The sequence below is a fragment of the Lethenteron reissneri genome, chromosome 3, assembly GCF_015708825.2.
Source record: "Lethenteron reissneri isolate LAM-NWPU_2019-01 chromosome 3, ASM1570882v1, whole genome shotgun sequence".
In the NCBI taxonomy this organism is placed as follows: domain Eukaryota; kingdom Metazoa; phylum Chordata; class Hyperoartia; order Petromyzontiformes; family Petromyzontidae; genus Lethenteron; species Lethenteron reissneri.
Genome location: NC_083781.1, coordinates 7,097,303 through 7,110,706, shown reverse-complemented (window position 1 = coordinate 7,110,706; position 13,404 = coordinate 7,097,303). Strand labels below are relative to the sequence as shown.

Here is a 13,404-nt window from a genome sequence, read left to right as displayed (position 1 = left end):
AAAATTTCGACCAGAGACCTTGTGTCCGAGCCCAGCCTTGTGGAGACCTTCTGCTATGCCTACTGCTACATCGGCTTCATGACGGGTAACGGCACCACCCACGTCCGAGTGCACCGTCCAGCACGGAGATTATTGTGCAGAGTGGAGTGCTGTAGTGCAGTGTGCAATTGTCGTTCTGGAATCTGTCATTTGTTTTAATGTTTGGTTTGTCTGTGGTATGATTAATTCACATTAGTACAAACTAGTCTCTTGTTTGTTAAAAATCTAATTAAAACGAAATCAATCAATGACTTAACTCAGAATTTAGGCTAATAAGGCTGCACCCAGTGCATGCTATGATGGCCATGATGAGGCAAACAACACGACAAAGGCAATCGGCCTTCATGATACGAAGCCCGGTTAATATTGCGCTGGCATTGAGAAGGTGACACAATGGACGTGTCGGAATCTCCTGTGCTGGCGAATGTGCAGTCGTTGCACACACACACACACACTGTCTCTCATACATTGCAGACAGCAGCTTGATGATGGGTGATGATACAGCAGCCAGGTGGTTGATGCAGCGTGTGACTTGCCGGGTGTGGTCGGGTCTTGACGACGTGTCGAACGATTATTTCGTCCTCCTTTGTTGAACTTCCGAAGTAAAAAGACGCGTCTTCGCCGCGATAATGAATCATGGATTCTAGATTTGAAGCTTTCATGACTGCAAAGATTCATATTCTTAGGTTTTTTCGGTTAAGTCACGTAAGTAAAACATCAAAATAATTTTATATTATTATTATTATTTTTTTTGATGTTTTACTTACGTGACTTAACCGAAAAAACCTAAGAAAATGAATCATGGACTTGTTGTTCTTAGCTTGTGTCATCCAGGGCAGATGACCTTGAAGCACAGTTCGGGTCAATGTTAACTTCTTTTCCCTCTCTAAAGTGTAATGCCCTTCCTTCTCCAGTCGGCAAATCTGTCTTCTCTCTTTCCTTCAAGATGTATTCTGCAGCCCTCACTTTGAGTCTTTTTAATCTTACTTGCTGTTGTATTGGCTCGATATCATTCCACAACTTCAAATCTTACAATGTGCTTTTAGCTTATCAACTGCTTACCACAATAACTTCTCGACTGCTTTACCACTATACCTTCTCCACTGCTCTACCACTATCCCTCTGAGTGGTTACTCGGCTTCTCAGCCATTATCGTCGTGGGGTGCGCTCTCACGTAGGTTCTGTAGTGCGATGCACTGTGGTACGTTGCCCCATAGTGTGGTGCGCTGCGGTGCGGATCACTTGCGCTGTCGTGCAACGCGAATCCCAGGAGCCCTGCAGGGCCCTAACGGCTGCACTCCTTCTTTGCTGCTGCAGGTCCCTTCTACCGGTTTTCGCACGTACCACGACTGGGTGCAGGAGCAGCAAGGAGCGCATGTGCCCAGCTGGAAGCCCATGCTGCTACGGCTGAAGCACGTGCCCATGCTCGGGGCGTTCTTCCTCCTTGCCTCGGCCTTCTTCAACCTGGACGAGGCGCGGCAGGACGACTTCTACGAGCGCGGCCTCCCCTACCGCCTGTTCTTCATGGTGCCGATGTTTTTTATTTTCCGCATGCGGTTCTACGTGGCTGGATCCTGGCGGAGTGCACCTGCATGGCCGCGGGGCTCGGGGCCTACCCGCGCGAGGCAAGGCACGCTCGGGAGGGGGCCCCACAATGCAGTGGGTTCTCAAGTCCAGGTGACGGCGCGCATCGATCGAGACCCAGTGGGATCTGGTAGTCGGGGAATAGGGAACGAGGAGCCCCTGTGAGCACCGGGGGAAGGTGGCAGGGCAGTAGAAGCGGGACAGTCTATGAATTCAGACCAGTGCTTACTGTTCAGTGCTTTGAACGTGGGAAAAGTGCTGTATAATAGAATTCATTATTATTCGATAGTCCACTTGTCGCTGCACCTGCGGTGGCGCAACTTTAGTCGTTGAAATTTCCATTGTGGCCAATGATGGTGAATTATGTGATAACCACTTGAATTGAGTGGTTATCAAATAATTCACTCTTATAGGCCGTTTAAATAATCGGTACAACTCAAGCTTTGCGATTGTAGGTGGTGCCGATTTCTGCTCTGGCCCGTGGACTCAAGACCGATTGCTGTAGCCATGTGTGATCTGTGGCTCATGAGTACGATCTTAAGGACTCACCCCCTTGAGAATCGATCATTTTTCACGAAGCAGTCACGAGAATTCCCTTCCCAGTTGTCTCATTTGTACCACTGGTTTGTACTGCCTTTCGCATACATCCAGTGTTGTTCATTCCATCTTGTCATTCTATTAGCCTCAACACATTTGCACGCCATTTTTATACATTGTAATCACCGCGGGATTGATAAATAGGTATCACTTTATATTCTTGGGTCTTTCGGTAAAGTCACGTAGATAGGTTCAAAGAAAATAACAAAAAGCTACGCCGTTTCGATCGCAACGCAAGCAGTCATCTTTTTTTCTCCTGATGACGTGACTCTACCGAAAGACCCAAAGAATATTAATTCTTGCAGTCACGAAAGTTTTAAGTCAAGGCATCACTTTGTCGGAAAGTCAGCAGTGGTTGCCCTACGTATAGACTCACCCCTGCCATAGGAATGTGGAATTTCCACCACTGGCTCAGGGCTGTATACAGGAGAAGGTGCTTCTTTGACGTTCCTCTGATGTTCCTTTGAGCAGCAAGATTCACTGCCTTTTTGGCCTGTCTCCTCAGTGATGAGCAGGAGAGCCGCACCGTGGAATACGACTACGAGAGCATCAAGAACATCGACTACTACAGCACGGACTTCTGCGTGCGCGTGAAGGACGGCATGCGCTACTGGAACATGACGGTGCAGTGGTGGCTGGCTCAGTACATCTACAAGAGGCCCCGTTCAATCGTACATCCTACGGTGCGTGTCCGGCCACGCGCGTCCTTCACTTTACATGAAAAATGCGAAAGGCAGTCGTCGCAGGCGAGGTGTCGTCGTCTGCGTTGCGTAGGCCGCAGGCGCCGGCGACGCAGCATTGCACTGGAGTTATCGGCAATGCAGAATAACGCTGGGAAAACCGGGTTTTAGTGTACGCTTAGGTTTTTTCGGTAAAGTCACGTAGATAAAAAATAAAATGAAAATTAATGAAAGTAAAATAAAAATCCCGACGTTTCGGAGGCAACACAAGCTTCCGTCTTCAGGTGGAACCGTCACAGCACGACTGCTGTATCAAGTAAAGAACTTACTTGGAACCGTCACAGCACGATAGCTGTATCAAGTAAAGACTTCCGAAACGTCGTGATTTTTTATTTTACTTTTATTAATTTTAATTTTTTACCTACGTGACTTTACCGAAAAACCTAAGAGTATGAATCCTTGCAGTCACGAAAGCTTCAAATCGGGTTTTAGTGTATTTGTCGTAGAGAGTGCAATACGCCCTCTGTATCCATATGGCAGCGTGGCAATTGTGAATGAAAAGACTGGCTTCGCCTGTCTTTATGGAGGTAAATTACACTCAACCGAGTTTATTTCACACATCTTTGCGTTCATCTTATTAACGTGTCCCCACTACCTTCTTCTGCTTTAATTATTGTAGTCATTACTGGGCAGCGTCACTTTGTATCGCGTCGAAAATGAAATATCTCAAGATGCAATGGCGGCCATAGCCCATGACGGGTCACGGGTTCGGTAACGTGCATCTGCGTTGATGAACAAGAGCATCGCAGTTGTGGTCTGGAACGTGGGTTGAGGTTCAACGCAACTGATGCCACGTGGCTTTGCCTGTGCCCGCGTGCAGGAGCGCGGTTACGATGCTGATCAGCGCGTTCTGGCACGGGATCCATCCCGGCTACTACCTGAGCTTCCTCACCATCCCGCTGTGCCTGGCGGCCGAGACGTCCATGGAGCGCGCGGTACGGGACCGCCTGCCCCCCTCGCGCACGCCGCTCTTCGACTGGGTTCACTGGTTCCTGAAGATGCGCGCGTTCGACTACATGTGCATGGGCTTCATCCTGCTGAGCTACGAGGAGACCGTCCGCTACTGGCGCTCCGTCTACTTCGTGATGCACGTGGTGACGCTGGGGTTCGCACTGCTCGGCCACGCGCTCTGCCTGCTCCCGAAGACGGTGCGGCGCGTGGCAGTGGCCACCACAGAGTGACCGCTACACAGTGATCATAACACGGTGACCACCACATTGACAACCACACAGAGACCACCACATTGACAACCACACAGTGACCACCACATTGACAACCACACAGAGACCACCACAGTGACAACCACACAGAGACCACCACATTGACAACCACAGAGAGACCACCACATTGACAACCACACAGAGACCACCACACATTGACTGCCACAAAGCGATCACACAGTGACAACCACAGTGACCACCACAGTGGCCACAGCAGAGTGACCACATGGTGATACCCCTACCCAACCACACAATAACCACACAGTGATACCTCTACTCAACTACACAACAACCACACCGTTATACCCCTACCCAACACAATTACCACAGTGATACCTCTACCCAACCACACAATAACCACACAGTGATACCCCTACCCAACACAATTACCACACAGTGATACCCCTACCCAACCACACAATAACCACACAGTGATACCCCTACTCAACTACACAACAACCACACAGTTATACCCCTACCCAACACAATTACCACACAGTGATACCCCTACCCAACCACACAATAACCACACAGTGATACCCCTACTCAACTACACAACAACCACACAGTTATACTCCTAACCAACCACACAACGACTTGTTGTGCGAGCAGGACCCGCACACGCTTCTATTTGTCCCGGGACCACCATGCGAGCTGTTACTCCACTCGGTGCTGATGGTATCAGTACGGACTGTGCTGACGGTGCGGTCGGTGCTGACGGTGCGGGCGGTGTCGTTGCTGTCGCTGACGGTGTCGGTGCTGATGGTGCGATCCGTGTCGTTGGCGCCGACCGTGGTGATGTCTTTCCGGGAGCCACGGTGGCAATTCGGTCCAGTCGGAATCCCTAGAGCGACGGCGGCTACCCCTGGGTGCTTAGCGGCCCTGTAATTAAAATTTTAATGCCGAGCGTGTGGAGTGAGGAGGGAGGACCATTCTTTGTCCCTCGGAAACCAAATTAGGGAATATTGTACCTGAAATTGTGTTAATATCACCTGTTTTATGTCATGGAATTGTCATTTTCCTAATAAATAAAAATAGGAGTGTGGTGCCCTTGCGTGGTGACGGGAGGCTTGCCGGGCGGTGGCAGCGAAAGCGATTCTCAAATCGGCGGCAAACAGGAGCACACGACGTCCAGCTGAGCATGTGACTACAGCTCGTGTTTAAGTGGAGAATGTGAGGGGGGCGTGAGCACGAAGAGCTGCGAGTAATTAAGGCGATGGCATGGTGTGTGTGTGTGTGTATGATATTAGGTGACAGTATGGTTTGTGTTTATGATATGGGGTGACAGTATTGTGTGTGTATGATCTGGAGTAACGGCATGGTGTGTGTATCATATTGGGTCACGGCATGGTGTGTGTGTGTGATATGGGGTGATAGAATTGTGTGTGTCTGTGTGTGATACCCAGAGAGATGACTTGCCCACGCGTCTCGTCACCGCGCCGTTCTGCCTCAATGTATATCTGTGTGGTTTGTTTCCGCAATGTCCCCTGCACAAGACATTTCTCCTGCACGGTATGCATGCCGCAGTCTGCCCACCACCCCCCACCCTTCGGCTGTACCTGATCTGTGCCCAGGTGCAGTGAGCTATTATGGCTGTACTGCGAGGATGAGTCCTGACAATGATGAAACCGGCATGCGACATGTTGAGCACAACAAGATCGCGTGATGCCATCGTCCAAAGCCCTTCGTGCTGTGTGCTCTGCACGGTTGTGTGATGGACATGCTGCTGTTGGTCCCGCGACACTAAAACCATGTTTACACATCCCATCAGCCACACGGCATTCTCCCAGGAGTGCGGAGTTCCAGCAGCATTCAGTACAAGGCTACTGGGCAGGTTTGCACGTGCAGTGTGTCTGCGGAATTGTTGCACTCGCACTTGGGGGACGCCCATAAATGACGTCACGCACCTAGGAGGGGGTGGGGTCAGGCATTTGTGACGATGTGTGACGAGGAGGGGGGGGGTTTGAGAAATGTGACGTCACATGAAAATGCGCAACTTTAAATAAATATAGACAACACGTTCTACTTGATTAAACATACTTTTTAATAAATGTTTCCTCCTACAACATCAGTGTATCGCCACGTTAAATACGCACTACAATGACAATAGTTTAAAGCAATTGGAAGCATGTTTTATTTTTTTTGGGGGGTGGCGCAGAGCTTTGTGACGTCATATTTGAGTGGAGGTCTGACTTTTTGTGACGACGTGTGATGGAAGGGGGGTGGGGGAGGAAGGAAGGTAGGGAGGGGGGTTGGGGAGGAAGGGGATGGGGGAGGAAGGGAGGTGGGGGTGGGGTAGGAAGGGGATGGGGTAGGAAGGGGATGGGGGAGGAAGGGGGGGTGGGGGAGGAAGGGGGGGTGGGGGAGGAAGGGGGGGTGGGGGAGGAAGGGGGTGGGGTAGGAAGGGGGGTGGGGGGAGGAAGGGGGGTGGGGGAGGAAGGAGGGTGGGGTAGGAAGGGGGGTGGGGGAGGAAGGGGGGTGGGGTAGGAAGGAGGGTGGGGTAGGGAGGGTGGGGGAGGAAGGAGGGTGGGGTAGGAAGGGGGGGTGGGGTAGGAAGGGGGGGGTGGGGTAGGAAGGGGGGGGTAGGGTAGGAAGGGGGGTGGGGGAGGAAGGGGTGGGAGAGGAAGGGGGGTAGGAAGGGGGGTAGGAAGGGGGGGGTGGGGGAGGAAGGGGGATGGGGTGGGGAGGGAGGGGGGTAGGAAGTGGGGTAGGGGGGTAGGAAGTGGGGTGGGGGGGGTAGGAAGTGGGGTGGGGGGGGTAGGAAGTGGGGTGGGGGGGGTAGGAAGTGGGGTGGGGGGGTAGGAAGTGGGGTGGTGGGGTAGGAAGTGGGGTGGGTTGGGGTAGGAAGTTGGGTGGGTGGGGTAGGAAGTTGGGTGGGTGGGGTAGGAAGTGGGGTGGGTGGGGTAGGAAGTGGGGTGGGTGGGGTAGGAAGTGGGGTGGGTGGGGTAGGAAGTGGGGTGGGTGGGGTAGGAAGTGGGGTGGGTGGGGTAGGAAGGGGGGTGGGGTAGGAAGGGGGGTGGAACACGTGGAGGGGAGCCGCACCTTGTGAGGTCACGGTGACGTCACCAGGTGACTGCAGCCATGGAGGGAGCCTATGGTGCCGGGCCTGCGGGGAGCAACTTTGATTTTGTCGCTTTTGTGAAACGTCCCACGACGATTCTGAGCATCTGCAGCACGGTGAGTGAGGCAGGGGGTGAGTGAGGAGTCAGGTGAGTGGGTGTTGGAGGGGCTGAGTGATTCTGGTGTTGATCACGCCGGGTGAGTGAGCTGGTGTTGGTGGGTGAGGCCCTTAGCTGTTCGGATGCAGCGAATGCGTTCTGGCATGGACTCCAATAAGACAACTCAATCACAGGGCGGTCTAAGAGGAAACCTCTATATGCAATTGACGACGGCTTGAGCAATGGGCTCTTCGTGGAACTTTAAATAGGGAGGCCATAGAGACAAGGCCGTAGCCATGGAGTCAACATTGGGGGGCACCAAATCTTCCAGGGGTTCTGGGGGTCCCAATCCCAGAAGAAAAATGTTAATTTGAAAAGTAATTTTCTGCCTAAAATATTAAAAAATTCACTACCACATGGGATGGATTTATGTATCTATTTTTCACAATAATATCTTATAGTGTATTGTATTACATTGCTCTGTTTTTACTTTATTTTACCTTTTCTTGTTTCATTGTATGTAATGGCAGAGATTAGGGATTCATAAAGTACAATCATAACCACCATCATATAAACAGAAATCTATGCATTGTTTTATGAAGACAAGTCCAGATGTTGTGGCCAAGGTTTAGCAAATTGTTTTTATTTACATAGCATCGCAATTATTTAAAAAAAAAAATTTATAGCAATATATTGGGGGGACATTTTGAGCATATTTGATTATTATAAATTATAATTACGGCCTTGCATAGAGATATTGTAACTTCACAGCAGGCATCGTGGTGTAGACTGCAGTCAGGCTGGGTGAGCGAGTTGGTGAAGGTTTGGGTGAGTAGTGAGTGTTGTTGTTGAGTGCTGACGATGCAATTGGGTGTGGTTAGTCTCCAACTCTTATTCTCAGGCCTATGTACAATTCACAAGGTACCGTTTCCCTGAAGCGTCGCCGATGTGTATATCTGTTTTTATGTTTAAGGCCAGGGTGCGTCCTGCCGAATGCTGGTTCAGAAACCACTGCCAAACGCGACGGGAGATTTTTATCATAACAACAACAGTCGCTGTGCATTCGACTCCGCGTGACGGATTCCACCCGTTGCTAATATTCAACGCAGTCCATCACAACGCTGCGGGAGCTGGTCAGTTGGGATAAATGGAAATTCGTCCGGAAACCAAAAAGAAAACACGAGGCTTACACTGAAATTACTCTTCTACAGAGGGGGCAGTTGCCGCAGTCTTAGGTACAAACTGGTCCCTAAACCTTGATTTGAAGCTTTCGTGACTGCAGGAATCCATACTCTTTGGTTCTTTCGGTAAAGTCACGTAGGTAGAAATAAAACAAATTAAAACAAAAAATACGTGACTTTACCGAAAGAACCGAAGAGTATGGTCCTTGAACCGTAGTCCTAACCAGAAACGCAAAGCCTACACCTTAACCTATATACCCAAACCATAAGCCCTAACCCAGCGGTCGGGAACCTATGGCTCGCGAGCCATGTATGGCTCTTCCAGTGACGGCATATGGCTCCCAGACAATTTTGAGTTGAAAAAAGAAAAAAAAAATCAGTTTGGAACTGATTTTAAAATACCTGTGATATTGCTTAATAATACTGTGTCATTTTAAAGTAAACAGAAATTAGTTTTGAAGATAAATTTCACGGGTCACGCCTGCACGAAGCTCAACCTCACCACGTATGAACCAGACTACAAGGCCATCAGCAAAACCATGCAGCACCAGAAGTCGCATTAAAAGTAAGACATATTTAATTTATTATACGTTAAAAATACTATATGGCTCTCAATGAAATATATTTAGAAATATTTGGCTTTTATGGCTCTCCCAGGCAAAAAGGTTCCCGACCCCTGCCCATCAACTCAGATCCCTCAATATAAACGCTGACCCAAAGTGAATTGTATTTTTTTTCACATTGTGTCCAAAAAAATGCGGTCTTATGTCATCGTACAGCCACAGAGATTCTCTGTCTTCCGCTCGTTATTTCTCATCGAATTTCATTTGCGATATTTCCTCAAGTATGGTGGCTTGGAACGTTTCAGAGCCCGTGGCTTTACCCCAACCCTTAGTGATCCCCCCAACCCTTATTGCCTCTCACTTCCTGTAAACCACGTTATTAAGTCCATCCCGGAAACTGTAGCTACCCTGTAATGTGACCGAACGTCGTATCCATTGCGCTCCTGAATGTTTCAAGTTTCCCACTCTTAGGTTTTTTTGGTAAAGTCACGTAGGTAAAAAATAAAATAAAAGTAAAATCACGACGTTTCGGAGGCAACACAAGCTTCCGTCTTCAGGTGGAACCGTCACAGCACGATTGCTGTATCAAGTAAAGAGAAATTCCAAGAGACCCGACCTTTTATCGCGGCATCTCTTGAAGGCCAGCGTCGCGAGAAGCTGTGACTTCTTGTATACCCTCTACGGGGAGGAATTCCACCTATCTGTTAGAGTTTTTAACAGACAAGACAAGAAGTCACAGCTTCTCGAGACGCTGGCCTTCCTCAAGAGATGCCACGATACAAGGTCGGGTCTTTTGGAATTTCTCTTTACTTGATACAGCAATCGTGCTGTGACGGTTCCACCTGAAGACGGAAGCTTGTGTTGCCTCCGAAACGTCGTGATTTTTATTTTACTTTTATTAATTTTATTTTTTACCTACGTGACTTTACCGAAAACCTAAAAAGTATGAATCCTTGCAGTCACGAAAGCTTCAAATCTAGAATTGTTTCAAGTTTATTTCGTGTAATCAGGTGAGAGGGAACTCAAGAGAGCAGGAGGAGTTTCATTTAGAAGTATGGTCTGGGTCCGAGACGTTAAAAACCCAACAACATAAGAACAAGGCCATCGATGAAGCAATTAGAAATCAAAGAAAACAACTGCGTTACAAGATACACCCAAAACAGTGCACAAACATAAATCAACGTTAAATAAAATACATTTCCTGAAACAAAAGTTATTTAAGGCAAATTACTTTTAAAATCAGAGTAAAATAAAACAAAATTTTTAGAAACATGAAAATATATTGAGGGTCGTTATTGCACAGGAGCCATACATTCCGTGTGTGAACACGGCCCTTACAGCCCCTGTGTGCCCTGCAGGTGTTTGCCATCGTGGTGTTTGGCTGCATCGTGGGCGAGGGCCACATCAACCACCCTTTTAGCTCCACGCTGCACTGCGTCTACAACGCCAATGAGCACGCGTGCGGCCTGGCCACTGCCACGGCCATCCTCTCGGCCGTCTCGGCCCTCGCCTTCCTCGTGCTCGACTTGCGCTTCGCCGACATCAGCAGCGTGCAGCACCGCAAGGTCGCGGTGCTAGGAGAACTGGGCCTCTCTGGTGAGAGTCAGGGTTACGAGTCAGGCTTTGCCAAAGTGTCCGGGTTTGAGCCACGAATTGGCGTCTGGTCTTCTTTCGTACGGCTGATGTAGATGTGGAGCAACAACTACAATTTCACATTCCAGGTGGTCAAACCAGATAACCGCGTCAGGAGCAGCGGAGTGTATCACTGTGATGTCTCCTTCGTATTTGCGGATCGATCGTTGCGTGTTTCCGGTGGCAGGAATGAACAATCCCGGATGCACTCATCATGTCTGGGTTTACATAATACTGGAGTTGTCCCGATTGAAACATATTTCTGGGTTTGGTGTCCTTCAACCCGAGCATCTGAGGCTCAGGGAGGCCGAGGGGTTGCACTTGGCAATGCCACACTTCTCAGTGATTTTAAGGGTGAAGGAAGTAGCATTATCCTTCTCCAAAGGCTGGAGCCGAGGTGTAGCACACTCGGCAGTATGGGAGTCATGAATCACCACTTGTCAAATCATATTTGGGAACCGCGAGGTTGGGACCTCATTCACACTTAGTCTGCCAAGCGGCACCACCTGTGTGTGCCCGCTCCTATGGGTTCTATATTATACTGGTGGGAACCTCCTGGTTACACCAGCCCCCAGGGGATTATTGTGTCCGTCGTGCAGGGAGGGGCTGGGTGGGTGGGGAGGGTGGGGCTGGGTGGGTGGGGAGGGTGGGGCTGGGTGGGGCTGGGTGGGGAGGGTGGGGCTGGGTGGGGCTGGGTGGAGCTGGGTGGGAGGGGTGGGGCTGGGTGGGAGGGGTGGGGCTGGGTGGGGAGGGGCTGGTCACCCCGTGGTGCCCTGATAAAACTCAACGTTTAACCTACTCACGCCGGCTTGTGCCCGCCCTCACAGTCGGGCATATTTGCAGAATACACCACGCCGCCGTTGACCCTGGCCATTGACCGAGCAACCCGACGTTCCTACCAGCTCCCTCCGCAGGAATGTGTTTTGCACGCTTTTGCGCCGAGTGCTACGACAGCTGTGCCGTGTGACCCATGCTGCAGGGCTCTGGGCATTCTTGTGGTTCGTCTGCTTCTGTTTCCTGACGAACCAATGGAGCAAGACCGCCTTCGCATCCTGGATGGACATTGTGGGGGGGAGCGCTCGTGCTGCCATTGCCTTCTCCTTCTTCTCCATCCCGACCTGGGTAATGCCAACCCCACTCCACCTGCCCCGTGCACCAACCACACGCAGGGGGTAGTTTTAGTTTCATACTCTTAGGTTTTTTCGGTAAAGTCACGTAGGTAAAAAATAAAATTTATAAAAGTAATAATAGAAATAAAATAATATTTCTATTACTTTTATTAATTATAATCATATTTTTTACCTACGTGACTTTACCGAATAAACCTAAGAGTGTGAATCCTTGCAGTCACGAAAGCTTCAAATCTAGAATTAGTTTTAGTTTGTTCTTCCCCTGCACATCCGATTAGCACGGTTGGCTATGTGTGGTGCGAAAGAAGTTCATACACAGAGCAGCCGATGTTCCCATGATGCATAAAATTAGGCCGGCATGTTCACCATCCTGTGGGCTCAACCCAGATTCTCGCCCAGCCGTGTGGCCTGCTTTCAATAGGTTGCGTGCTTTTAGCCAGGCTTCTGCAAAATTACATGTAGATGTTGGCTTGAAAAAGCATAGCCCAACCCAATTGTGTACTTGATTGTGTCCAGGTCGGGCTCACGATCTTCGTCTTCCAGAAGTACCGCTTGGGCGCCCACTTTGGAGAAGAGTACACGGACCCCAGCCCCGCCGCTGCACAACTCCCGGACTCGGACTCGTACCAAGCGCCACCCTTCTCGCGTGACCTGGGCAGCGCTGGCATGTCGCAGTAGGGCCCCCAGCGAATCCCGCGAACCCTGTACCCTCTCATCGCACGGTTTCTTAGGTTATGAGCTCACAACGCTTCTCATTTTACAATGAACAGCTGACATTTTTGTTGCGAGTCCCTATTAACTTGGTACTGGCTTTCATTGTACATTTTACTAATATGGGGAGGGGATGGGTGGCTGAATGGGGGTGTGCATGCACGTCCAATGGGACCAATCGCCACGGGAAAAAGATAACCCACAGCTGATTCGCAAGTCCTATGGGGATTACCCGAGCAAAGTGGACTTGCAAAATTGTGAGACATAAGACGCGAGGCAGATGTTTCCAGTGGAAAAGCCGGTTACAAAGTGAGCATTGGTTTGCTCTCTACAAGTCAAGGTTTATCCGTGGGCTGTCACCAGTTTGAAGGTCAGCTCAGGTTATTATTGATAAGGATTGACAGTCTCCCTGTTCACATTTCGGAGGTGACCATTCTATTTCATTGGGTTTGGGAATTAACTTTACTTTCTAGCTGCTCCTCACTTGTGCATAGAGGCCAACGTTGCCATGTATTTCATATTACATTGAAATGTTTGAATTTACCCATGCTGTACAGTACTGTTATTCCTGAAAGGGACCATCTCTTTGGGGAAACTCTTCAGGGCATAATTAGAACCTTGTGCAATTTAAGGACGAGTTTGTAATGCGGGCAGCGGCAGAGTGAATGCGTTGTTTTGTCTGCCCAGGCTCAGGACTGACCTAATGTTCTTGCCGACTTCAACAGTTAATATTTCATTTAATGTTTGTTTTATCAGGTGCCAAGACTTGTAATTAAAGTTACTGAATGCGCGAGTCAGGTTTATTTCAACCTTTGACTGCTCGAGTGATTGAGATGCTTGTGGAATGTT

General features: G+C 49.6%; 2 protein-coding genes across 2 annotated transcripts; both read left to right on the top strand.

The window, feature by feature from the left end:
• Positions 1-78: 78 nt before the first annotated feature.
• LOC133347827 (lysophospholipid acyltransferase 7-like) lies at positions 79-5,316 on the top strand. Its single transcript, XM_061560485.1, is given in 7 exon segments — positions 79-85; positions 1,310-1,603; positions 1,606-1,662; positions 1,665-1,716; positions 2,726-2,878; positions 2,880-2,903; positions 3,781-5,316. Coding segments are annotated over 7 exon segments (948 nt in total). The 3' UTR covers positions 4,142-5,316.
• Positions 5,317-7,216: 1,900 nt separating this feature from the next.
• Positions 7,217-13,353, top strand: LOC133345738 (synaptogyrin-3-like). Its single transcript, XM_061556710.1, has 4 exons — positions 7,217-7,357; positions 10,441-10,678; positions 11,694-11,836; positions 12,361-13,353. The coding sequence occupies exons 1-4, from the start codon at positions 7,262-7,264 to the stop codon at positions 12,520-12,522; spliced, it is 639 nt and encodes a 212-aa protein (XP_061412694.1). The 5' UTR covers positions 7,217-7,261; the 3' UTR covers positions 12,523-13,353.
• The last annotated feature ends 51 nt before the right edge of the window (positions 13,354-13,404 follow it).

Bases quoted from the DNA above. Each gene is read 5' to 3' on its own strand.
- LOC133345738 (XM_061556710.1), top strand. From the start codon at position 7,262: ATGGAGGGAGCCTATGGTGCCGGGCCTGCGGGGAGCAACTTTGATTTT. The intron at 7,358-10,440 runs GTGAGTGAGGCA...TGTGCCCTGCAG, and splicing joins TTCTGAGCATCTGCAGCACG to GTGTTTGCCATCGTGGTGTT. The intron at 11,837-12,360 runs GTAATGCCAACC...GATTGTGTCCAG, and splicing joins TCTTCTCCATCCCGACCTGG to GTCGGGCTCACGATCTTCGT.